Here is a 27,366-nt window from a genome sequence, read left to right on the forward strand (position 1 = left end):
TCTTTACAAATCTATGTAGCTAGTGTTCATGATTTTTAACCTGGTATGATGCTTTTAAAAATACTTTTAGCTATTGAACTAACATTCAACATTAGCAAAGGCAATTTATTGTGATGTCTGATGCTTTTTAGTCTTTGCTTCAACTGAAGTCAAGCTTAATTACATGTTTAATAAAGACGAACAGCCAATGGTCTGAAGCAAGCTTAAGCTAATTATTCAATTTCAGTATAAGAAAAAACACTTACCCTAGCTCTAACATATTTCTTGACAGCCAGTTTTTGAAATAAAAGATTGAGAATGATTAAAATTACTCAGCAGGAAAAATAATGAAAAAAACAATAAAGTTGAATAGGCTTTTCAGAGTGGAAGACAGTCAAGACAAATTACTGCAACATTAATAGAAAATTAGCACACGCAGATGGGGGGGAAAAATCAGAACTCCTGAAATCAAGCAAGATACAAAAAGCCACAGCAATCTTCATGACTATTCAGCTAACAACCTCTATATTAGAGAACTTCTACACTGATATAACAAGAAAGTTTAATTTAATAGTGGAAGCAAACTAAAAATATCTTTCTCAGTTAAGTGCGAAGAAAAAAATGGAAACATAATAGTCCAAGACTATGTACACATAGGAAGGCATCCTCTAGTTTAAGAGGTCTATAAATGGTCTAGCACAGGGGTGTCCAAACTACGGCCCGCGGGCCAACTGCGGCCCGCGGGTCAGTTTTTATTGGTCCGCAGCAAATTCTCGGTGGACAGTGGGGTGCGGCCCCCATCCTGGCCCCCAAGGAAGCCGCCGCTCGCCCGGTTGCAGATGCGGGGAGGCTCCGCTGAGGCTACCCTCGCCCACCCGGGGCTGCGGGCCGGCCATTCCGCCACTGGGCTGTAGGCGCCGGGGCGCCACGGCTCCAGCCCGCCCACCAGACAGAGGAGGAGGCGGGCGGGCGGCAGAGCTTCCGGCGCTGCTCGGGTGCCCTCGGCCCGCGGCGCCGCGCAGGTAGGCTCTCCGGGCGGGTCGGCAGAGCAGGGCTGGACGGGCGGGGGAGCGGAGCGGAGGAGGATGGGAGGGTTGAGCTGCTGAGTGGGCCCCGCTGCCGGGGCTGCCGAGGGTCCCGGCGGGAACGGGACGCTTCTGCTCCCCGGAGAACCTCTGGGTGGGGGGCGGCGAAGGCGGGTTGTCCCTCTCCAGCCACCGCCTCCCCCCCTCCCCCGGCGATGCAGCTCAGTTGGTGGGAATCCCTCGACGCCTGGTGAGGGGGGGCGCAGCTGAGTTGGGGCCTTGTCCGGGAAGCTGAGTGACCAAGGGGGCTCTGGGAGAGAGCCAAGAGACCCACCCACCCACCCACCCCGCAGTGTTGCCACAGCTGGGGAAGATGGCAACATCCTGGGATGCCGGGATGCCCAAGGGGGATGAAGCCCTTCCTTGCAAAGAGTCTTTTGGGCCCAAGGCAGCTTGGCCGGCTGGTGGCCCCTGTGCCCCATGGGGCATTGCCAGGGTCGTTCCTCCAAGGGGCCAAAGCCTCCTGGCTGACCCACAAGGCCCTCAGAGGGGGAGAACAGCCGGCCTTCCTAGCACAGCGCTGCCTCTTCCCAAAAGGGAAGTTTTTTTGTTTGTTTGCCTTTGAAGGTGTCTCTTACCCACTTGGCTTGTTTCTGTTTCATTTTGTCTGCCTCTGAGAAGGACTGGCTGGCTGCAAAACTCTTGTGGCTTGAGGCTATTGTGTGCACTCTGTACATGGGCCCCAGCTGCCCCTCGGAGCAGCTTCAAAGCCCTTTGGGGGCTCTGCTCCCAAACCTGTGCCCAAACCGAGGGACCCTTGGGGGCTTCTTTGCATGCTGCAGGATCTCCCAGCGTGACAGTTTTGCACCCTGCAGACTGATAGAAAGCAGCTGGGATTCCCCTGGCGGAAAAGAAGAAGACCGGCATCGAGAAACAGGTGAGGGCGGCGAGGGGCCGAACAGCGTTGGTGGGGGGAAGTGTGCAGAATGTCTCCAGACAAAAACTATATCGCACTTTTGACCAGTCCTCACACTTATGACCGGTCATCATTTATGCCTGTTGCAGCATTTTGTGCATAGGGACTACTCAGAGAGCTGAAAAAGTTATTTTTGACCTGTCCTCACACTTTTGACTGGTCCTCACACCTACAACTATCTTTACATTTTGCACCCTATCTTGTAACCGTGGTGAAGAGAAGCAGTTGTGAAATGAGTGATATGGTTGTTAAAAATGCTGCAATGGGCATAAATGTGAGGATGGTCATAAGTGTGAGGACTGGTCAAAAATTACTTTTTTTAGCCCTCTGAGTAGTTTCTATGCCCATAGCCACATCCACTCAGTCACATGAGGAGTTAGCCACGCCCACCAGTCACATGACCACCAAACCACACCCCAAAATAAGCCACGCCCACAGAACTGGTACAAAAAAATTAGCCCCCCCCCTCCCCCCCCCGTGGCCCGGGCCTTTGCTTATTTTTCTGTATTTGGCCCTCACTCAAAAAACTTTGGACACCCCTGGTCTAGCAGGTTCAAAAGCACTATTTTATTCTAGAAATCACTTTATGAGAATTAAGTCCATGTTTAAATTTTTGAGGAAAATTTGCTGTTTAATTTCAAAATCTATTATCAATCCATTTATCTGTCCATCCATTCACCCAGCCACCTAATTTGTATGTACGCTGACTCCTAATTAGAACAGAATCACAAAATCATAGAGTTGGAAGGGACTTATGAGATCATCAAATTCATGCATATACCATCCCTATACAGCCTCTGCTTGAAAATTTCCAGCAAAGGATAAATAACTCCATGCAATAACTTGTTCTGCTGATTGCCCACTCTCACTCTCAATAAATTCTTCCTAAAGTCTACTTTATATCTACATCCTTGAAGTTTTGCCCCATTTGTTTTAACATTCACTTCTTGAACAAGTCAGAATAAATCTGACTTGTCATCACATCCCTCCCCAACCTCTCATCTATAAGATAAACATACCCAGGTCTTTTCACCATCTGCCATCAACCCTGAGGACTGATGAAATATTGAGAGGGTTATTATTAACAATCAATATTTCTTTCACCCAATATATTCTAGTTTTAGTTTTGTTTTTATAGATGTTGAAGTTTTAATGATAATTGTTTTGTATTTAGTAATTGTAACTTCTTGTATGCTGCCCAGAGTAATTTGTTTTGTGAGATGGTCAACTAATATAAATTTGACACATAAATAAATAAGCAAACCAATAAATAAATCCTGGTAGCCCTTCTCTGGACTTGCTCCAGTTTATCAATGTGATACATTACAGATTCCAATGCCACTGTATTTTTTTTACCATTCCTTGTTCCAACGGAACAACTTGCTGGTTATGTATCAGCCGAATCGTATTTGCATGTCCTTTCAAAGCGTTTTCTAATGCTCCTTTGGGCTGGAAATGCAAGGAAACAATTAAATATATAGTTTCCAACATGTAAGTTATTCTGCTGTTATTAAAGAGCAGAAAAGCAGTAATATGAGAAAAGAAAAATGATATTCCTTCTTTTCCTACCTGCATGTCTCCACTTAGAATAATCTATTATCAAGGGAAATACATACTTTCATGTGATGCAAACTGAACCATTTTTTCAACAGATAAAAAAGTGCAAATGCCTGCTACTGAGAAGTTTCATTTTAAATGTGAAATATGAGATTTAAAGCCACCATCTGATTAACAACAAGAACATTTTTTTTCTAAATTGTCATATTCCTGTTCAAGATGAAAATCTACATTCTTCCTAGAAGTATTCTAGATGGTTTTATAGGGTCTTAAAAGAAGCAAAACAAGTTTTCTAATGTGAACCTGTCTCTTTTCTCCTAAACAATTATGTTCTGCAGATTGGGCTTAGTTATTTTGGGCCTAGCATTATCCATGACTTTCAAAAGATATTTAATTTTTTTATTTTTTTTATTAAAAATTTTTTATTAAACACATATTAAAACATTGGATACAGTGTAACTGTCCTGGTATTATCTATGCCATACATACTAAAATGAAGAGTAAGTATCATATATACCTTGCTACTTATATACATTTGGTCTATCAAAAATGTTTTTGAACCCTTGCTGTAACTCCAAACCCTGAGCCCCAGAAAAACTGTTAGAGAATATTCTGTTTTCCATGCTTTAAGACAGCCTCAACATTCAGTAGTTACAACAGTGTCGCTTGTTCAACTTACCAGCTGATCTGCTCTTGCTTCCAAATCATTAGCATATAACAATAGATCAATTTTGGTGATGCTCTTGTTAATCTAGAGAGAGGGGGAGAAGAAAAAATCATGCAGCATTAGACTTTGTAGAGGAAGAACAGGGTTAGTTTGTAGCAGCAAAAATCAGTCTGGTAGTACAACAAAGGTTGGCAAGGCTTTATAGGACAAAAACAGGTTTTCAAAAAGTGCATGTGTATTTGCTCCCATCCTGACTCTGGTAGCCAGATCATGCTAAGCAATACAGGTAGTCCTCAAGTTATGAATGTAATGGAGCCTGCTCAAGGATTTGCCTCTTTGGCAGAAGAGGCTGTAAAAAATGCTTTTAAATGGTTCCGGAGATCAGGCAACTCAGTTGGGATCGCCAGAGGAGCCTTTTAAAAGTATTTTTTCTACAACCTCTTTGGCCGAAGAGGTTGTAAAGGGTCAGAACCTTTTAAAAGCATTCTCCCTTTAGGCAAATGGAGGGAAGGCCTGAAGACCTCTGTTCTCTACAAATGCACCAAAAGTTTAAAGCAACAAAGTAGGCAAAGAAACCACAACAGAGAGGAGATCTTCACAAGGTAAGTGAGTCTCCACAGGCACAGTGACTGTGAAGACCTGGGGTGGTGGTGGTGGTGAATAGGCAGGGCGAATGTTGCAGAGCCATTGCGGTCGTTCATTAAGGGTGAACAACTGTTGCAGTGCTGCAACATTCGTAATTTTGGGACTTGTTCGTAAATGCTAGGGAATGCTTATCGCGTAACTTTGAACATTCACTAAGAGAACGCTTGTAACCCGGGATTACCTGTAGTTACTTTGTTTTCAAAATGAGGCAAAGTACTTTGTGTGTTGATGATACAGTATATGTTTGAAGAATAGACTGGACAGCCACTTGTCTGGAATGGTATAGAGTCTCCTGCTTGAGCAGGATATTAGAGGTTAGACTAGAAGATCTCAAAGGTACCTTCTAACTGTCATTCTGTTATATAACGGTTGCTTATAGCTATCAGAGTAAAGCAAAGTGAAAAAACACCTCCCTCTAGAATTGTCTAGGTGTCTTCAGGTGTCTATAATTAGAGGGTCAACCATTTTGCATCTCTTTTTCCCATCCCAGTCAGCTGAAAAACAGTTTAGTCAGCCCCTTACCTCTGACAGGTATGCTGCAAAGCTTATTTCATTTATTCCAGAAGAACCAAAAGTCAACAGGTTCTCTTTTCCAGTGTTGCTCAGTAAAATTATATTGCTTAAATTTACATTGATATACTTGATTTTAAGTGACACATCCTCTGCATACTGTGGGGAAAAAGAAGCAAAAGGAAACAATTCTCAAATTTTGATGCCTCTCATTACCAAGTGTCATACAAATCTTTCTTGGAAGTGCCTCATACCTATCACATACAATAAATCAGACTACATATCAGGTCTGCCAATCTTCAGCACACCTATCTTCGCTGGCATCCTGCCATAAAACACAGTGGAGAGGAAGGGAGGGAATGACAGGAACCAGAGGAATCAATCTGGAATGAACTGGCTGATCAAGGATGGATTGTGAAAGTGGAATGCAAAACTGCATCAAAGAAGTGCCAAACCTCAAAGCCATTCCCCAAACTTCTAAAATGAACAAGATTGGACCCTGATGGACTGGTGAAAGGGAGGGGGTTAGGGAAGTGGGGAAAACACAGACTTTGTGCAGAGCCAGCTTTGCTTATGCTGTAACCATTTGAACTTAGTAAAAACAAACCTTTCACTTCAACAATGGAGTCAAGGACTTCCTGTGGCGCCGCATCGTTGATGGCGGTCTTTTTTAGACCACCAGCCCCGCGATCTGTAGAGCCACTCAAACAGCGCAAATCAGCTGTCTGGCGGCTCGGAAACCTCTCCCCCGGGCAGAGAGGGAGAGATGAGCAACCGAGCTGAGGTAGAGCCCCCGGAAAGCCTCAGGAATGGTACTGGAGGCTTGAGGGCGAGGGCTCCCTCCCAAGCTTGGGAAAGCTCCGGATCTGGGACGCCTCTGCAGAAGGCAGAGCAAAACGCCGCATCCACAGCTGCTACTAATTTTTAACCTGGAATGGATTAATAAGCAGACAGAGCAAAATCAGGAGTACTGGTAGTTGCAAGTATCAATTTTTAACTCCCCAGTTATTTTACTATATTTTTTTCTTTTCTTTTTTCCCCCGGTTGGAATGATCTAAGAAGCAAGGAAATGGCATCTCCAGTGTAACAAGGTGTGAAAACGAAAGTTAAGAAAGTGCTCATTAAAGCTGTCAGTGCTGGAGTTACATGAAGAGGCTAAGCCAAAGGAATGATTTTAAAATTTGATTAATATAATCACAGTAATTAAGAGAAGATTTGAAGATTTTTTCCTCCTTTTGAAGAGCTTAAAGTTTAACAAAAATGGCTTTTAAACAAAGTTAAGTGCTTTTAAGGAGGTTGAAGTTTTGCCAGTTCAAATACATAAATTAAAAGAAGAAATGAAAGAATATCTAAAGGGTTTAATAGATCAAAAATTTAGTAAAATTGAAAAAGAAATATTGAAACTTAAAAATACATTGGAAGTTCAGAATAAAGATATGACTGAAAGAGTGGGGGTAGTAGCTCAATGCCTTTCCAAAAGTATGATCTGTTTGGAGGAAAGAAAGGGAGAAACTGATCAAGTCAATTTGAATTTGGAAAAGAAAATAGATGAGGTTCAGAATAATCAAATTAACTTGAATCTAGGAAATAAAATAGAGAGAACTGAAAAAGCAATCTTGGAACTTAAAAATAAGGTGGAACCTTGGAATAATATGAATGAAAGTATGCTGGCAGCATTGCAATGTATTAGAGAAAATATGATTCAGTTGGAAGAAAGAATAGAAAAAAATACTCAAGTTAATTTGAATTCGGAAATGAAAATAGAGGAAACCCACAATTATCAACTTAATTTGAATCTGGAAAATAAAATAGAGGAAGTTCAGAGTAAAATGGATAGGGCAGACGAAGAAATTGTTATATTGCAATATAAATTGATGGAGTATGCCTTGAGAGTTAGAGGATTGAAGGAAAATAAGCAGGAGAACTTAAAAGAGATTTTTGTACAGGCTTTTACAGGCATAAATGGAGAGCATTCAGTAGATTTTGAAGTTCATATCGAAAAAATTTATCGAGTTAACTCGTGGATTGCTAGACAAAGGCAGCTACCAAGAGATATTGTGATTTATTTCATGAACAAGAAGATTAGGAATGGAATTTTACAAGCATTTTATAAAAATAAAATTCAAATATTAGGACAAGATGTATTAGTGATGAAAGAAATTCCTTCTAAAATGTTAAGAAATAGAAAGGAGTTTGCCTTTTTGGTGGAAGAACTTAGGAAACATCAGATACAGTATAGATGGGATGTTCCAGCTGGATTAACAGTGAATTATAAGGGAAGAAAGTTTTGTCTTAGTACAGTTCTCAAAGCAAGAGACTTTTATGCTAATGTATTAGAGGCTGGAAATCCTTTATTGTTTAAAGCTAAGATGAGAATAGGAGATGAGAAGGCAAAGGGGTGGGAGAAGGAAGTAGAACAAATACAAGGTAAAGAGAGGCCTGCAGCTGCTGAAGAAGATATAGTAGGAAAAATAGGTGAAGTAGAGAAACAAATGGGGTGGGTAACTACTAAAAAGGTACAAAGAGGAAATAAAAAATGGCGCTACGTCAAAAGAGTTTTCTCTTATGGGAAAGGATAAATTATAATTGAAATTGAATATAATATAAGAAGAAAGGTTAAGTTATATATGGTTTTTGTAAGGATAGTTATTGGATAATTGTTAAAAATTTATATGTATTTGTTTGAACTAGTAATGTGAGGCTATTGGTTTATATATGGTTGAATTGTTAATAATTGTATAATTTGATTTGGGAGAGTCTTGATAAAAATAGAAAGAAATATTTTATTAGGGAATGTATGAAAAATGGTTATAAAATACCTGGTAATTTATAGTGATGGAAATAGGGGGAATAATTAGGATTAAATGTAAATGGTATTGTTTGAATTAATAATTTTAAGGTTTGACATAAAGTGATGGAAGTATGGGGAAGAATCTGGATTAAAATTAAATGATATCGTTTGAATTTATAAAAATTATTTAGGATAAAACTTGATTAAATAAGGTAATGAGAAAAATAGAATAAGAGATGGAGTATTAAGGATTGAAAAATGATATTATTTGTTAACAAGTATGACAGAGTTATAAACTTGATGGATCATAAAAGACATTATTTTGAAAAATAATAAGGACTAAACTGACTTTAAATTCAATATTGGTAGTTGGACTTTTGTTACTGATATATTGGAAGATGTAGCACTGCTTATATTTCAAAATTGGACTAATTTTAATGGACTTAATGGATTTGAAGATTGGATTTTAATGGACTTAAGAAAGAAAACAGAAATTTTAATGTATTCAAAGAATCCACAAGGAAGATATACACTGGAATGAAAAATTGGATTGACAACATTGAAGCCAAATTTTAGATTGAAGTGTTAAATAGTTTAAGAGTGATTGTAAGAATTGTATCGTATTAATGTATTCATTTATTAGGGAAAGGGGAGTTAAGGTTTTAAAGGGAGAGGAGAGATTATGGATTATGGTTTATTGGTGTAATTTAGCTTATGATTGATAGATGCAATAACCTGTATTCTGCTCTGGGAAGTCCTGGGGGGGTGGAGGGAAGGGGAGGGGGAGGGGGAAAGGGAGAGGGAGGAGGGTGGGGGGAGGGGGGGAATTAAGTGGTAAAAATTTTTGTAAAACCTTTTTAATAAAAAACAAACAAACAATGGAGTCGAGTCTTTCTTTCCTAAGTGCCCAGGTTGGGACAAGCTTGACATTACACTTCACTGACATTAAACCATTTGCATTTGAACAATTTACATATCATCATTCATCCCAGCAAGGCAAAGGGGCAATATCATTCCTTTCTAAAGCAACCCATGCAAATGAGCCTGAAGCTCATGGCTATCCTTGATATTTAACAGGGCAGGGTATTGCTTTGGAGTGCACTCCAAAAAGATGCACGCAAACATTGTGCAACTCTTTAAAAGCAGCTACATCTTTTCTCAAAATTGCAAAGCTACCCTTTGTTTTTAAACAGGTAGCAGCTAGCAATCTTGACAGAGGTCCAACAGTTAATCAGAGGTGGTCCTGATGTGTATCCCCTTCCATGGATGAAGGATATGATAGGTCATTTAGCCAAGGAGAGATTTTTCACCAAATTGGGCTTAAGGGAGGTTTATTACCAAATGCGGATTAAGAAAGGGGATGAATGGAATTCACCTGCCTGCTGGGCTGTTTGCAATTCTGGTTACTTCCAATTGAGCTACAGGGAGCCCCTGCAGTGTTCATACAGTTGATGAATGAGGTGCTACATGACTATTTATACAAAGGGGTGTTGTGTACTTAATGATATTTTAATCTAGACTGAGACAATGGCAGAGCATGTGGAACTAGTCAGGGAGGTACAGTACTTGAGAAACTTTGAGGGGTCCAATTGTATACTCTGTTCCTGTGAAACTGTGAGAGTTCCTGTGAAACTCTCCAAGTGTGAGTTTCATAGGACTAAACTGGACTATTTGGGGTTCCAGATTTTCCAGGAGGGAGTGGAAATGGATCCAGAGAAGTTGTGTGCCATTCTACAGTGGGAAGCCCCTTGTACATGGAGGCAGTTACAGAGCTTCCTTGGCCTTGTTAATTTTTAGCAGCAGTTTATCCCAGCCTTTGCCCAAATAGCACTGCCAATCACCAATTTGTTTTTTTAACATTTATTGGGTTTTTATTTTTAAACATATATCAACATCAATACATGAACAGTGTGGCCTCTGAGCATGGTTCATATTAATACAAATAACAGTCAATTATTACATTAATCAAACTTATATAATCCTAATATTAATGTACTTGCTTATTAGATATTCAATATTTCAATGTTCCATTCTAATATCAATGTTCTTCTTGATCATAGTAATACCATCTTTCAACCTGTCAACTTTCCATCTAATTATTATTTATTTTCAGTTTATATAGAAATTATAACTACTAATATTCCCCCTAATTCTTATTTCTACCTGTATTCTGGCTTCTAGTCAGGTCACTCTTATTAATCCTAATGTTAAAACACATATTTATGATAATACATAGTCCTTCATATAAGGGTTATATTCTTATTTCTACCTCTATTTCTAGTTTTAAATCAGCCCATCATTATATTAGAAAAAAGAAGAAAGAAAAAAAGGAAAAAAATAGCTCTATTCTATCCTTCATCCCTTGCCCGTTTTAATACTTTAATTCTTATTCATTTTTTGGCTTTCCTCCCATGCTCCTCTTTTGGATCTTTGTCTCTGTCAACATCTGTATCTTCATTATTCCATCTAAATATTTCTCCTATTTCTATCCTCCTAGGCTGCCATATCTCCTGAGTATCCATCCACACTTCTATCTCCCTTTCAAAAACATCTTCCAGATTATCTAATTCTAATTCCATTTTTATATCTCTCAAAAAAGTTTTTCTCATCCTCTGCTTTTATTTGGTGGTTTGTCTGTTCTATCTTTTCCTCCATTCTTTCTGCCACCGCCCCTCTTCCCTGGACTCTTTGATTTTCATTCATTGCCAGTTATATTAGATTTTCTATTTTGTCACTTATGCCTTGGATTAAGTCTTTTATTTCTTTTTGGTTCTTTATCATGGTATCCCTGATGCTTTGATCTAAGCCATTTCTCTTGAAATCTCACTCATTTCCCCCTGAAAAGGGATCTTGTTTTAGTTTAATAAGTCCACTTTTAGTCAGGGCCACAAACAATATATTCAGTTCCAGTTTTGCTCATCAAAGAGTTCAAAATCATAGCTCTTTACATCTCAGGGTTATTAATCAATTCCATTTAAATAGTCCAGACAGTTTCCACACAACAAAAGACATTTTACTTACTATTTCCTTATCACAATAGTAAAGTAATTAATTATAGGACAGTTAGTATCACCACAATCCTTCAAAAAGATGTTGCTTATTAGTTCTGTCAAAATTTTCCTAGATTTGTAGGGGTGTCGTATATTCCATTCACCAGTAGATGGCAGCATCAACAGAGGTTTCAGTATTGTTTCAAATGTGATAAATTAAAATCCAAATTTAATTCACTTTATAGAGACAGAATTAAATATTTGAATCAATTCAGGTACATAGTTCCAGCATATTAGAATGTCTTTTCATAACAACATCTACCGAGTTTAAAATCCATTTTTCTTTGATTAAAAGATCTTTAGCTTTTCTCCCCTCAGTTCCTTTCATTTGGAACTAGGATTTTTCTCTCTATGGTTATTCGCTACTTTATAAAAGGTAATTCTAAGAGTCTCTTTTCTTCTCTGGATTTTCTTCTTTTTTCCTATAAGTTTAGGGACTAAATGAAAAAAAGGGGGGGATCTTCTCACTCAGCTCCAATCACTGTTCACTAACTCCACTCCAGCACCAGTCTTAGGTGTTCCTTAGCTGCCTCAGCTTCATGGCAGCCATGTTTAGGCTGCCTCTTTTCCTCATTGTGGCTGAGAGGGAAAGAAAAACCCTAGGTCAGGCAGGAGAGTTGTGACTCTCTGCAACCATGCAGGTTACCCCTCTTTGCTTTGTCTCCCCTACAGGAAAGCTTTGGCTCCTCTCAGAGCCCACCTATGAGGAGGATTCGGCATGGGAGCACGGAGACCCGCTCATGTTTGATCTCACTGTGACGTCAACCGGTTCTAATCACCAATTTGTTAAAGGCCAAAGGAAATACTAAACCTAAGCCAAGCCAACTGCTGAAATGCACAATGGAATGCCAAACCATTTTCAAGGAATTAAAATGCCTTTTTGTAGCCTGATCCAATTAAGCCATTTCCAATTACGGCAGATGCTAGCAATGTGGCAATGGGGATAGTAGTCCTTCAAAAGAATTTGGAGGGGGAACTACAACCTTGTGCCTACTCTTTGTGCAAATTCTCCAAAGCAGAAAGACATTGGGCTGTCTGGGAGAAAGAAACATACACAGTCCATTGGGCCCTCCTCACCTGGAAGCAATTCCTAGAGGGCAGCAGAGTCCTTTTTGAGGTCTGGACTGACACAAGAACTTGGAAGCACTTAAAGCTCCTAGAAAACTATAACCAAAACAAGCCAGGTGAGCTCAATATTTTAACCAGTTCAACTTCATCCTCCATTACCTGCCCAGGGAGAAAAATATCCTGGTGGATGTCTTGTCCTGAATGCCCCAGTACAACAGTGCCAAAGAGGAAGTTGTCAGTTTCATCATCCCTTCTAAACAAATAATTGCATCACCCCTCATAAGGCAACAAAAAATCCCAAAACAACAGGTAGCTGGGGATATAGCCCATGTGTTGAAAGGGGCTCTTGCAAAGGAAAATGGTTCCAACTACATAAGGAAGACCTTTCACTAAGGGATGACGTGGAGTAGACTGTATGTACCTATGAGCCAGTGAACCTTGGTGCTGCAACACACCGATGACACTAAGACCATGGGGCATTTTGGATTCGTTAAAACTCTCCACCTTGTGAAATGCCAGTGCTGGTGGCCGTGCATGGTAAGAGACATTGACAGTTATGTGGCCAGTCTGTGCCTCAGCCGAAAGACACCCTGATAAGACCTCAGGGTTGTTGTAACCTGTCACCAGTCTTACAGCTCCATGGAGAGAAATATCAATAGACTTGATTGTGGAATTGCAGACAACTCGGAAACACAGTGATTTGGGTTATCACGGATCTTTTCTCCAAACAGGCCCACTTTGTGGCTTGCTCCAAGATCCCATCCACACAGACTCTATAGAAGTTATTCATGCAACATGTATATCAGTTTCATGGAACACCTAAGCGCATAATCATGGATTATGGCATTTAATTTACTTCAAGCTTTTGACAAGATCTCCTGAAATTATTAGGCACTTCCCAGCACTTAAGCTCTACCCACTACCCTCAGACGAATGGAGGCTGTGAACATAATGATGACAGCCATGGAGGCTATCTTTTACTTTGGATCTTCAAGGCTGCCACACTTGGTGGATGGGGATGCTGTGGGAAACAGGAGGAGATGGTGGATGGAGACAGGATGAGATGTATAGCTATAACATTCTTTTCCCTGGGAGTAAAGGATGTTCAGCCTGTACCTGGAGAGGCATGACTGGGAAGCAACTCCAGTTGGGACAGGGACATGATTGGACCATGTTATGGACATGTGGGTGCAGGAGAAGGAACTTTGATTTTGATTTGGGTAGGGAAAACCTGGAGGCCTTTCAGATTCAGATTTTCCCAGATGTGCCAATATGACATCTCTAATAAAATGGAACTTTGAGGAGAATGCCTGCCTTGGTGTTTTACTTCTGCTGGGGGTGTTACTTGGAATCCTGACATTAACCTGAATCTCCTTTTAAAAAATCTAGCCAGCTCTCCACTCCACAGGGTGTTATCCGGGGTCCTGAGCCCCAGGCACCGGCCTGATTGCCCGGCAGTGTAAAGACTCAGGGAAGATGGAGGAGAAGACAGCAACCACAGAAGGCGCTACAGGCACTAGCTCAGAGGTCATCCTCAAGGCCATCTACTCCCCTTCGAAGGGTGTAATGATAGCAGTGGAGGCTGCGGAGGCTGAGCGTCAGCAAGCCGCCCAGCCCAAAGAGCTGGCATCATGGCAGATCGCTCAGCTGGATAGTTCCCAATGGGGCGAAGCCATGGGAGCTGCGCCATCTCAGGAGTTGGCAAGTCGGGGCAATGCTTCAGGAGCCCCGGATTGCAATGGGCAGAACAGAGCATACATGGGTCTTCGAATGGAGAACGATGAGACCTCCTGAGCACAACGATTCTAGGGAATGGGGTTTCCTGCCACCATTGTGGAGCCAGCCGCTAGCAGGTCTTCCGAAACAGTTTGATCAACTCAGCATGGGAAGTGTTATATGGGTCCTGGACCAACCGACTTTCACCTTCTCGGACCCAGGACTTGCAACAGCCTAGAGTGGCGTTTCAACTTCATTTCACTTGGTACAAAGGGGATTGCACCTTAGCCTCCCTTGCCAGGCCTGGTCCACCAGGATGACAACTGCTGCAGGAATTGGTGCCACGCAGCAGCCTGGGATTGTGGGGGGAACTGTGGGGTCTGCTGAGACCCAACATCTCCCCTCGCCAGCCAACTGTCAAACTGCTTCCAGCCGACCAAATCCCCCCTGGCTGGGCCTTTTACAGTGGCCATGGGTAGGTGCTGTACCAATGGATGCACTGCCAGCCCTCCTCCCCACAGTTCAGGGTGACATTCAATGGAACCCTGGGAAAGCTGGCCTATTTCCTGAACTGGATTTGGTCCCACCTCGACTGCTATAGGGACCAGTACCAGACTAATCAGGATATGGTTTTGGCAATTGTTGACAATATAATGGAGGGAGAGGCAATGGAGTGGATAGACTAATTAGACGATGAAGGAGCCCTAGAACTAGAAGATGCTGATGAGTTCGTGCAACTGCTCTGGGTTTGATCTGAAGATACAGCCCACAGAGAGGAAGCTGAAGCTGAAATCAAAAGCCTGAAGCAAGTCCGAATATGCAAGCTAAATATTGGAGTGTGATTGTGATGATGCTACTTATTATCATATATGGTGGACTTGTAAAAAACCCAAAGCATTTTGGATAAAAATTTGGTGGATTATGCAGAATATCTTGAAAAAGAAGATAAAGTTTACACCACAGTTATTTTTATTGGGTATAATTACGGACTGTACAGTAATAGAGACTAAACTGATTTTAAATTTAGTATCAGCAGCAAGATTATTGGTTGCTCAATATTGGAAGAAAGGCTTGCCTACAGTTGAAGAATGGACACTTAAAGTATCGAACTTAGCAGAAATGGCAAAAATTTCAGCGTATTTGAAAGACTATTCACAAGAAAGATATATATTGGAATGGAGAAGTTGGATTGATTATATTCAAAACAAATATCAGACTAAAAAGTATCAAATAGCTTATGAGTGAGTGTAGGAATTGTAATGTATTAGTGTATTTGTTTAAATGGGAAAGGGGAGTTAAGGTTGCAAAGGGGAAAGGACAAGTAGTGGGTGATGGTTTATTGTTGTATTTTAGCTTATGATTGTTAGATGTAATACCCTGGGAAGTCTCGGGGGGGTGGGGGGTGGAGGGAAGGGTCGAGGGGAACGGGGAGGGGAGAGGGTGGACGGCAGAGGGAAGTGGGGGGGATAATTGTTGAAAAAAATTTTGTAAAACTTTTTCAATTTAAAAAAAAAAAGCCTGAAGCAAGCGGGCTAACCCCCAAAATAAGAGAATTCCGAAGACTGGCTGGAAAATTGAGAGACTAGCCACTTCAAAGAAGCACTTGACCAGGACCTCAGGCAAGCTAGCGCCTACAGCGGGGTCCCGGACTGCATACAGGACTGGTACCGGATAGCCATAGCCATGGACCTACAGATCCACACACACCAGAAGCCCAACCCAGAGAAACCAGCTAAGAGGGCCCTGGGTCGCCAAGCCCCTGCAAAGCTGGCTGAAGCAGTGCAGCTGGCACTGCCAGGAATGATCAAGTGCTTCTGATGCACCCAGCATGGTCACCAAGCATCCAAGTGCCTGGTTCCAGCCCCAGTCCCTCAACTCCAGACTCCATTGGTGCCCCAGGGTAGGAACATCCTGAGGAAACCGCCAGAGAAGGGAAGGATCACCCGACAAGCTGTTGAGGTTCCTCCCCTTTCTACTGAAGGGGAGGAAACTCCAGGTTCAGAACCCCCTCCGGGCTCCGCCAGCGAGAGCAGTGGGGAAGAGGATCCGATAGTAAGTGAAGCCATCTGTCCCTTCTCCATTAAGTCCTGGATAGTAGTGCCAAGAACTGGGGCTTAGGGAGACGTAGAGGCCGTCATAGACACCAGCTGCACCAGGTGTCTAATCAGCCTCCCAATTGTCCCAACAGCTAAGGATAAGCACGAAACCCCTGGTGTACCCCATAAGCTTTGAGCAGGTCGATGGGACACTAATAGGCAGAGCCCTGGTCACAGAGCTCATTAGACTGGAGATAGGATGTCACCAGGAGCTCATACGTCTCATAGTAGCCAAAATGACTATATCGATCATACTGAGTCTTGCTTGGCTGGACAAGTGGGGCCCAAGCATCACATGGGAAGATGGCTACTGAAAGCTAAAAATAGACATTGGCCCACTGCCACTAATTTCTCCGAATAAATGCCAACAGGCACCAACCCCTGGCAGCCTTATCCGGCTAGAAGATACTGCAGCTGCCTCAGATGGACTCCCCAGCTGTCCCCAGGTGCCCAAGGAATATTGGATTTGACGGGTCCCTTTAGCGAGTGCGACTGCAACTTCCTCTCCCCTCACTGCCCTACTGAATGCACAATTGAGTTCATATTGAGAGCCAAGTTGCCATAGGCCAAGATGTATTCCATGACCCCTAAGGAATGGCTGAATTGAGAAAATACATTGACACCAATTTAGCTAGGGGCTTCATTCAACTTGCCAAATCCAAAGTAGCAGCCCTGGTGCTGTTCAAAGAAAAAAAAGTCAGGGGGATGAGGCTTTGCATGGATTTTTGCAGAATTAATGTCATATGCATGGAGAACACTTACTGCCTCCCCTTAATGAAAGACATGCTAAGCCATTTAGCAAAGGGCAAGATGCTCACCAAGCTTGACCTAAGAGAAGCCTATTACTGGGTACAGATTAAGGTAGGGGATGAATGGAAGACCGCATTCAGCTGCTCGCTGGGCATCTTCCAATTTAAGGTCATGCCTTTTGGGCTCCAAGGGCCCCCCACAGTATTCATGCAGCTAATCAACGAGGTGCTGCATGAACTTCTGTACAAAGGGGTCCTAGTCTAAATGACATTCACGTGATGGACATGTGGGTGCAGGGTCAAGCACTTTGATTTTGATTTGGGTAGGGAAAACCTGGAGGCCTTTCAGATTCGGATTTTCCCAGATGTGCCAATATATCTCTAATAAAATGGAACTTTGAGGATGCCTGCTTTGGCATTTTACTTCTGCTGGGGGTGTTACTTGACTTGTTGGAGCAATACCTGCATTGTTACCTGAACTACCAGCAAGACAACTGGGCTGAACTCTTATCCTTCGCTGAGTTTGCCTACAATAACTCACTGCACAGGTAAAGTATCTGGATTTAAGGTGAATCAGCAAAAGACAAAGATGAATATGAATATACAACAAAAAGAAGAGTTAGAAAGAACTACGGGTTTTGAAATCATTAAAAAGGTTAAATATTTAGGAATATATATTACAGCTTCAAATGTCAAATTATACAAAAATAATTATGAGGTATTGTGGCAGAAGGTATGGAAAGACATGGAGAATTGGAAGAAGTTACAACTATCCTTGCTGGGAAGAATAGCGGCTATAAAAATGAATGTTTTGCCCAGGTTTCTATTTTTGTTTCAAATGATACCGGTACTTAAGAATGATATCAAATTACAGGAATGGCAAAAGAGGGTTAATAACTTTGTATGGATGGGCAAAAAACCAAGAATAAAATTAAAAATAATGCAGGACACAGGGGAAAGGGGGGGCTTTAAAATGCCTAATTTAAAATTGTATTATGAAGTAGTTGTCTTATCATTAATTACTGATTGGATTAATTTAACTGAGGAAAGAGTTTTGAATATAGAAGGTTATGGTTTGTTATATGGGTGGCATGCCTATTTATTATATGATAAGAAAGTAGATAAAATATTTAAAAATAATATAATTAGAAATGCATTATTGAGGGTCTGGAGGAAATATCAATATAAATTAGATGGAAAGATTCCAATATGGGCAATCCCGAGACACATGATAGAAAATATAAATATATATCAAAAGATGGAGGTAGTTACCTATAAAGAACTCCTTTGTATGGAAAAGGGGGAATTACAATTAAAATCCAGAGAAAAGATGGGGGAAGAAGGGAAAAATTATACATGGTTTCAATATGGACAATTACAAGCTAGATGGAAATTAGATCAAAAAATAGGTGTTAAGCAAACTGAGGATAATTTGTTAAAACAAATGAGAGATCAAGGCCAACAGCATATTAAGAGGTTGTATAATATATTAGTAGAAATAGACTCAGAGACTGAATTGGTTAAGGATTGTATGATTAAGTGGCACAAAATTTTCAGCAACCAATAATGTTGGAAACTTGGGAAAGAATTTGGGTGAGGAATGTTAAATTTACACAAGCGCAAAATATGAGAGAAAATTTTTATAAGATGTTTTATAGATGGCAGTTAGACCCCAAAAGGTTGTCATGTACAGGCTAAATGTTGGAGATGTGATTGTGAAGATGCCATTTATAAACTGATTTTGAACTTAATAACAGCTGCGAGACTTTTGATTGCTCAATATTGGAAGAAAGAAGAATTACCTACAATTGAAGAATGGACACTCAAAGTATCAAATCTGGCAGAAATGGCAAAAATTTCTGCTTACTTGAAAGACTATACACAAGAAAAATATATTTTAGAATGGAAAATGTGGATTGATTATATTCAAAATAAGTATCAGATAAAAAAATATCGAATAGCATATGAGTAAATTTAGGAAATATTTTGTATTAGATATATTTCTGAAGGAGAGGGGAATTGAGAGTGTGATTATGTGTGGAGTGACTAGAGATTATAATTTAGGAATTATTTTGGATTATGATTGTTAGTTTTGATACCCTGCATTTTGTTCTGGGAAGTCGGGGTGGGGGTGGGGGGTAAGGGGAGGAAATTGGGGTTGGAGGGTAGAGGATGGAGTGATGGTTAATGTACAGGGATTATTGAAGATGTATAAATATAATTAATGTAGGGTCGGGTCTGCCCAGTTACCATTTTAGAACGGTGGGGAGGGAGAAAAGAGGAGAGAGTAGGAGGTAGGAAAGAGGAGAAGAGGAAGGAAGAGGGGTAGAAGAGGGAGAAGGAAGGTGGAGGGTGGAGGGAGGAGAGGATGTAGATAAGAGAAGGAGAGGAAGGTCTGGAAAGTAGAAGAAGGTAGAAGAGGGAAGAGAGTTAAAAGGAGGGGGTGCTGACTGGGCAAGCCCGACTAATTGTATATAACTGTACATTGGATGAGCTGTTTGATATGATTGTAAAAATAAAACTTTTTTATGGAAAAAAAAACCTCACTGCACAGTAGTATTACATTCACACCCTTTCGAGTAGCCAATGGTCTGGACTTTGTCTCTATGCCGTAACTCCCTCAGCACACCCCTCAACTGGTATTTCTAACCAATTGGATTTGAACCCTGCAGAACACCTGGCCTGTTGATAAGGCACTGGATGAGTGTGGGACTTGTACAAGAAGCATGCCAATAAGAGGAGAGCTCCACTGAAGGAATTTAAAGTAGGGGATAGTTTAACTTTCTACAAAATTTATGCAATCACAGCAACCCTGCAAAAAACTTGGCTCCAAATATGTAGGGCCATTTCCAATTACTGGGGCCATAAACCCAGTGAAAGTTGAATTGAAATTGCCTAAAAATCTTAAATGCATCCACCTAGTTTTCCATTGTAGCCTTTTGAAATCTGTCACTGATTTACCCTTGCATCCTGTTAGGAAGTCACCACCCTCTCCCATCCTGATAGAAAGAGAACAACATTTCAAGGTCAAGGAAATCCTTGATTCTTGTTGCTATTAAGGAAAGTTGCAATACTTAATTTTATGGAAGAACTTTCCCCGCTCTGATACTGAGTGGGTTGAGGCATTCCAGATGCATTCCCCCTGCCTCACCTGCCAATTTCATGCAAAGTACTCTAATGACCCATCTGCATATGATGTGCTACTAACTGTTATTGTATTTTGTTTTGTAGGACTAGACTTATTTCTGGAAGAGTAACATGTCATGGCTGCTTATCCAAGCTTCATGAGCTGATAGTCTGAAATTAGCAATTGGGGGCGGGGGGGGGGAGATTGGAATGTAGAAGAAGGTGGGGGGATGGAAGCCCAGCTGAACCTTGTGAGAAACAGCCTGCCAAGGTCAACTATCGACATACAGAGCTGGGAACCAAGAACCTGTTTCCTAAATAACACGCAAGCACCTAATTAGACATTTACAGATAACCGGAGGATATCCGGGGTGGGGGTGGGGGGCAGAAGAAAATTTACTTTGTATTGTTTGCACAGGAAAATCTCAGATTCAGCTTACATTACTTCTGCAACCACTTAAGCTTCAGTAAAGTATACTCTTGGCACAAACTAATAGCCAGGAGTCTTTCTTTGCTAGTTGACTGAGTGAGATGGTTGACACTTGATTAGAATTTGGACAAGGAACAATCAGGAAATCAAAACAATATTCTAAACAGTGTTTCTCAACTGTCAACTGGAAGATGAGTAGACTTCAACTTCCAGAATCCTCTATCCAGGTTCTCTTCCAATTGGCAAAGTTAAGAAACATTGTTCTAGGTCTGGAGTCTCCAACCTTTCCAGCTTTGCAGACCAGTGGGTGAGGGAGAGGGGCTGGTTCCCATGTAATCACCAGGCTCGAGATCCTTGTGCGAGCATGAGTGCCCACTGCTTGAGCAAATGGAGTTTCCCACGTGAGCGCAAATGGACTTTCCAGTGTGTGAGCACCCAGCCTCATGCAAAATGGAGCTGTGCGCACTCCAGTACCATGCCACAGCCCAGGGGTTGGGTACGCTTGTTCCAGCTGAAAGAAATGGCAAACTTCTTTCTGGTCACTCCTCCCAAAACATTTCCAACGTATCTGTGAAGCTACCAGAAATTGAATTCAATTCAAAGGCATTTTCATCTTTACTAAACCACACTTGGAATATTGTATCCAATTCTGGTCACCATGATATAAAAAAGATATTGAAACTAGAAAGAACTCAGAGATGAGCAATAAAGATGATTAGGGGCTGGAGGCTAAAACATGATGAATGGTTGGGGGAGCTGGGTATGTCTAGTCTAATGAAGACAAGGACTAGGGGTGATATGATAGTAGTCTTCCAATATTTGAGGAGCTGTCACAGAGAAGAGGGAATTGACATATTCCCAAAGCACCTCAGGGCAGGACAAGGATAATATTAAAGAAAGATCCAACCTAGAACTAAGGAGAAATTTCCTGTCAGCAACAACTATTAATCAGTGGAAAGACTTGCCTCTAGAAGTTGTGGATGCTCCATTACTGGAGGTTTTCAAAAAAAGATTGCACATCCATTTGTCCAAAATAGTATACAATCTCTTGCCCGAGCAGAGGGATGGACTAAAAGACTAAGGTTTCTTCCAATTTTTCATTTTATGTTCTATGTTCTAAATCTGCAAGGCTAAAGAGACTGTTGTGTCTTGCCCGCCCTCAGAGCAGCCGGGGCCTTCTTACCTGCTCCCGAACACTGAGGAATGTATGCCTCCCGGCCCAAGTCCTGGCTCCATGCCCACACAAACTGCAGAAGAAGGAGCATCTCCCTGCCCCAGCCCTGATTCCATGCCCAGGCAAACGGAGCAGCTAGACCCCTCCCCCTCCTCCACAGCAGGTGAGCCTGAGGAGGGTTTACTCCCAACAACAGCTGATTGGAGTAATCCTCGCATCAGAAGATTGGAGAGGTGGAGGCAACAGAAGGAAGGGAGGGGCAGGCCTTAAGGAGTGCTGAGTCATGGAGCCACACCCCATGGCCTATATAAAGGATCTACTTTCTGGCAGTCTCTGAGTCAGGCAAAAGTCGAACTTATCTTGCTGAAGTCACTTACTGGTCTCCTGCCTGCTCTGAGGACTTTGCTAGGACTTTGGGCAGAGCTGCAGAGGCAAGCCTGATTCGGATTTCCCTGACCCAGCTGTCAGCGGAGGAGTGGGACACGACAGAGACGTTGGTCTTACCTGAACGTTCTTTCTATGTGTGCTGCAGGAGAGTCAAGCTATGGGTATTCAAAGTGTCTGATTGGCCAGAGACTGAGTTGCAAAATCTTTGATCCCGCCTCTTCCTCTGGGCCGAGCCTCAGTTTTTTCAATGAAGAGGAGGAACTGGAGAAGGCAGAGCCCACTTGATGAAAAGGCCACTCCTGGACCCCGGACCGTTGCAGCCGAGGTGGGATTGGACTCTCCTGCAGCGCACATAGAAAGAACGTTCAGGTAAGTCCAACGTCTCTTTTCATGTGCGCTGCTTGAAGAGTCCAAGCTATGGGATATACCCAAGCTAAGTCATAGTACGGAGGGAAACAGGTTAGTCAGGGTCCCCTTGGCCAGAATAACACATTGCAACACTCGCCTTCTGAACGCCGCCTTGGCAGATGCAAACATGTCCAACTTGTAATTTTTTACAAATGGCGAAGATGAAGCCCAGGTAGCAGCCCTGCAGATCTCCAGGATCGAAGCTTGTGTGGCCCAGGCAGCTGTGGTCGAATGCGCCGTAATTCACTCCGGGAGCAGTCTGGCCTGATGTTCATATGCCAACACAATGCATTTCCTTCAGCCAGCGACCAATTGAAGATGGCATGACTTTCATGCCCATGAACCTGGGCTGAAAAGAAACGAACAGGGATACCGTACACCGGAACCCAGCCATATGTTTAATGTACTTACGAAGAGCCCTGCAGATGTCCAACATATGCCAGCGATGTTCCTCTGGATGCCTTGGCACAAAAGTCGAATCCAAGCGAAGAATGACCCAGTCAGGGTGAAAAATACACAGGTCAGGACAGACTGACAGAGCCACCAGTTCCGGAATTCTGCGTACCGACATGATCGCCACCAAAAATGCCACCCTGAGTGTCAGAAGTCTGAGGCTGGCAGACCTCAAGGTCTCAAGCAGGGGAAGACGTAAGGGCTTGCAAAACCACGGGAAGATCCCAAGATGGATATCGATGGACCAGCGGTGGGCAGAGCTTGGACACCCCTTTCAAAAAAAACATTGCACCTGCAAGCAAAATCGACCCCTTGCCAGGCAAAACGGTGGCCAAGACTGCCACCTGCCTGTGAAGAGTGTTAGCAAATAAACCTTTAATGAGTCCCCTCTGCAAGAAATCCAACATATGATGGATGGAAGCCAAAGTAGGAATCAGTTTCTCCTTCCTGCACCAGAGACAGCAGGAGGTGGCATCATAAATCCGGTTCGTAGAAACCTGCCAAGAAGCCAGCATGGTCTCAATCACCTTCTTGGAAAAATGACCCTTCGTCAGAATCTCCTTCTCTCAAATGCCCTCAAATGGGGGTCGGGATGTTGCATTTCCCCCTGGCTGAGGGAGATCCTGTGGGAAGGAATCCTCCAATGGCGTGAAACAGACAGTGTCACAAGATCCACAACCATAGACATCGTGGCCAGTGAGGTGCCACTAGAAGCACCTCTGCCCCCTCCTCCAAAATCCTCCTGATAACCCTTGGAATGAGGGGCATTGGAGGAAATGCGTAAAGCAGACTGGGCAATGGAGGGCATTGATACCTTCTGCCGCCCGCATCCAGAAGCGGGAGAAAAATCTCGGAAGCTGGGCGTTTGTCAGACTGGCAAACAAGTCCACAACTGGCATTCCGGATAGAGTTGTCATGTGGTGGAAAAGATCTGGGTGAAGTCGCCATTCTGACTGGTTGATGGTCATACGGCTTAACCAGTCCGCCTGGGCATTGGTGACCCTGGAAATGTGGTCTGCTCTCCAGCAGAGAAGGTGCTCCTCTGCCCACATGCACAACTCCGTCGCTTCGCACATGAGAATCTTGGATGGAGTTCCTTCCTGACAATTGACCTGCGCCTGGGTGATGATGTTGTCTGTCAGCAGAAACACATTCTGGTCTGTTAACATGGGCTGAAAATGTTGGAGCATCAAATGCGCCACCCTCAACTCCAACCAATTCATATCGCTGAGCAGCTCCACTGACAACCACCATCCCTGAGCCACTTGATCTTCCAGGTGATCCCCCCAGCTGAAGAGACTGGTGTCTGTAGTCACGACCCGCCTGACTGATTCTCTGAAAAGACAGTCCTTCTCCAAGGCCCCTGACATCCACCAGTCCAGGGACCGAAGAACCTTGGTGGGAACTCTGATCTTGTCGCTCATGTTGCAGCGGTCTGATCTTTGGCTGGGCAAAAGAAGCCAATGAAGGGCTCTGGGCTCACGGAACAATAGACAGAAAAGAAATTATCTTCCCCAACAATTGGGAAAGAAGCAACACTGGCACCCTTCTCAAGGACCTGACCTGGAACACCAAGGCCCTTATGCTGTCTCTGCGTTCCTGAGAAAGGAAAACCTGAGAAGTCAGCGTATTGATGACTACCCCTAAATGAGTGACATTGGTAACTGGCGCTACCTGGCTTTTATCCCAGTGAATGGAAAACCCACGAGACTGGAGTGTCTGGACCATGATTAGCAGGTCAATCTGTGTTTGCGGCAAGAACGATGATTGAATTAAAATATTGTCCAAGTAGCACTGAAGCCAGATAGGCTTCATCCACAGATGGACAGCTATAACATCAAGGAGTTTAGTAAAGGTCCATGGGGCCAAAGAAAGGCTGAAGGGAAGCGCCCTGTATTGCCAGTGTATTCCTTATTCCACCCTGTATTCCTTATTCCTCTGCATAAGGAAGCGGAGGAAACGTCTGTGGGACAATATAATCGGCACATGCAGGTATGCTTCTTTAAGATCAGTTGAGGTTAACAAATCTCCACACCTCATGCCAGCTAAGATAGATTGCAGGGATAGCATCTTAAACTTTCTGTACCCGACATGCAAACTGAGATCCTTCAAGTTTAAAATGTCACTCTGTCCAGTGATGGGTTTCAATTTTTTTTTACTACCAGTTCTGTGGGTGGCTAGGTGGGTGTGGCACGGCTAGGTGGGCGTGGCTTGGTGGGCGTGGCAGGGGAAGGATACTGTAAAATCTCCATTCCCATCCCAATCCAGGGATGGTTACTGCAAAATCCCCATTTCCTTCCCATCAGCTGGGACTTGGGAGTCAGAGAATAGACTTGGGAGTCAGAGAATAGACTACCAGTCAGAATTTTGACTACCATGATAATAAGTAGCATCCTCACAATCACATCTCCAACGTTTTGCTTTCACATTTGGATACATACACGACAGTTTTTTCGGATCGAAATGCCATCTATAAAACATTTTATAAAAATTTTCTCTTAAATTTTGTGCTTGCGTAAATTTAACATTCCTCACCCAAATTTTTTCCCATGTTTCTAACATTATAGGTTGTTGAAAATTGAAAAAGGCAGAAGTGTTTACCGAGAGATGTGGTTATTTATTTTACAAATAAGAAGATTAGGTATGGAATTTTGCAAGCATTTTATAAAAAATAAATTTCAAATATTAGGACAAGATATAATAATGATGAAGGAAATTCCTCCTAAAATGTTAAGAAAGAGAAAAGAATTTTCCTTTTTAGTGGATGAACTTAAGAAACATCAGATATATTTTAGATGGGAGGTTGCAGCTGGCTTAACAGTGAATTATAAAGGAAGAAAGTATTTTCTGAATACAGTTTTCAAAGCACGAGATTTCTACACTAATGTATTAAAGATTGGGAACCCTTTATCTATAGATGTTAAGTTGAATGGTGAATAGATGGTGGAAAATGTGTAAGACAGAAGATAAGAGGAGGGAGAATGTTTAATTCTATTATATATGATTATGGTTAATTTTTGTAAATTATTTATTTTGAATATAAATGTGTAATTTTAGGGGTACTATTTGATATATTTGAGGTATAAAGGAATAGGAAGATGGAATATTGTTTAATTTTGGAGGATTAGATAGTAAAATTTAGGAATTTGGATTAAACATTATATTTGAGAGATGGATGTAATATTGTTATATGGTTAACTAGAATTTAATTGTTATAATTGATAAATTTTGGATAAGTTATAGGTGTAATTTTAATAATGTTATTTGATATAAGCAAGGTAAAATGAAGATTTTAATTATTACAACTGATACATTGTGGAGATATTATAGGATTAACAATAATATTTGTAATATTATTTGATGTATGTAAATGATATCAAAGATATGAAAAGATGGATTATTGTTTACCTTTGGAGGTTGGACAGTAAAATTTAAGAAATTAAGTTGGAAATATGAACTATTCTTGAGAGACTGCTTAAGGAAGAAAGACATTTCAGAAGAATCCTTGGTGAATATTGGAAGATGGAATGTTGTTTTGGTATTGATTGATGAAGGTTGGATATTAAACACTATGTACTTTATTGAAGAACAAACACCAACTCAATCGGAAATGTCTGAGAACTCTAGGAGTGGAATGGTCTGATATATAATGGACTGGAAGAAATGTATTTTCTTTGTTTCTGGAAGGGGAGTTGAGGTTTTAAGGAGTGACTATGGATTATGATTTGTGTTATATTTTAATTTTTGACTGTTAGTTTTATAGCCGGTATTCGGTTCTGGGAAGTCCCGGGGGGTGGGGGGAGGGAGGGGAAGGGAGGGGGAGGGGGGATGAGGGTAGAAAATGGATTGATGGTTAATGTACAGAGATGATTGAAGATGTATAATTAATGTAACATCGGAACTGCCTGGCTACCATTTCAGAATGATGGGAAGGAAGGAAGTAGAAGAGAGAAGGAGGTAGGAAAGAGAAGAGGAGGAAGAGGAAAGGAAGGAAGAGGGATAGAAGAGGGAGAAGAAAGGAGGAGAGGATGTAGATAAGAGAAGGGGAGGATGGTCGTGGAAAGTAGAAGAAGGTAGAGAAGGGAAGAGAGTTAAAGGAAGGGAGTGGTGACCAGGCAGGTCCGATTAATTGTATATGATGGTACACTAAATATGTTATTGGATATGAATGTTAAAATAAAACTTTTTTTAAAAAAAAGAAAAAGAAAAAGAAAATTTTGTGCCCATTTTACCATACAATCTTTAACCAACTCCATTTCTGAATCAATTTCTACCAATACAATATAATCTCTTTATATGCTGTTGACCTTGATCTTTTATTTGTTTTACCAAGTTATCATCACTTTGCCTAATATCAATTTTCTGATCTATTTTCCATCTAGATTGCAATTGTCCATACTGGAACCACGTATAGTTTCTCCCTTCATCCCTCAATTTCTCCCTAGATTTTAATTGTAATTCCCCCTTTTCCATAATCAAAAGCTCTTTGTATGTAATAACCTCCATTTTTTGTAATATATTTATATTCTCTAGCATATGTCTGGGGATAGCCCATATTG

The 27,366-nt window shown here is 41.8% G+C and overlaps 1 protein-coding gene across 5 annotated transcripts in view; it reads right to left on the reverse strand.

Annotated features, from left to right (window-relative positions):
• The window catches only part of PROM1 (prominin 1), a 258,262-nt gene that overhangs the window by 37,509 nt on the left and 193,387 nt on the right, over nt 1–27,366 (reverse strand). For 3 of the 5 annotated variants that reach the window (XM_058193311.1, XM_058193308.1, XM_058193307.1), the window contains 4 exons: nt 5,372–5,518; nt 4,217–4,288; nt 3,337–3,429; nt 246–263 (listed from right to left, as the gene is read on the reverse strand). In XM_058193311.1, coding sequence (XP_058049294.1) covers nt 246–263; nt 3,337–3,429; nt 4,217–4,288; nt 5,372–5,518 — 330 coding nt within the window. The remainder of the gene's footprint in view (nt 1–245; nt 264–3,336; nt 3,430–4,216; nt 4,289–5,371; nt 5,519–27,366) is intronic. The other 2 variants (XM_058193310.1, XM_058193309.1) reach the window with 1 other exon arrangement.

The sequence above is a fragment of the Ahaetulla prasina genome, chromosome 8 (assembly GCF_028640845.1).
Source record: "Ahaetulla prasina isolate Xishuangbanna chromosome 8, ASM2864084v1, whole genome shotgun sequence".
Lineage (NCBI taxonomy): Eukaryota > Metazoa > Chordata > Lepidosauria > Squamata > Colubridae > Ahaetulla > Ahaetulla prasina.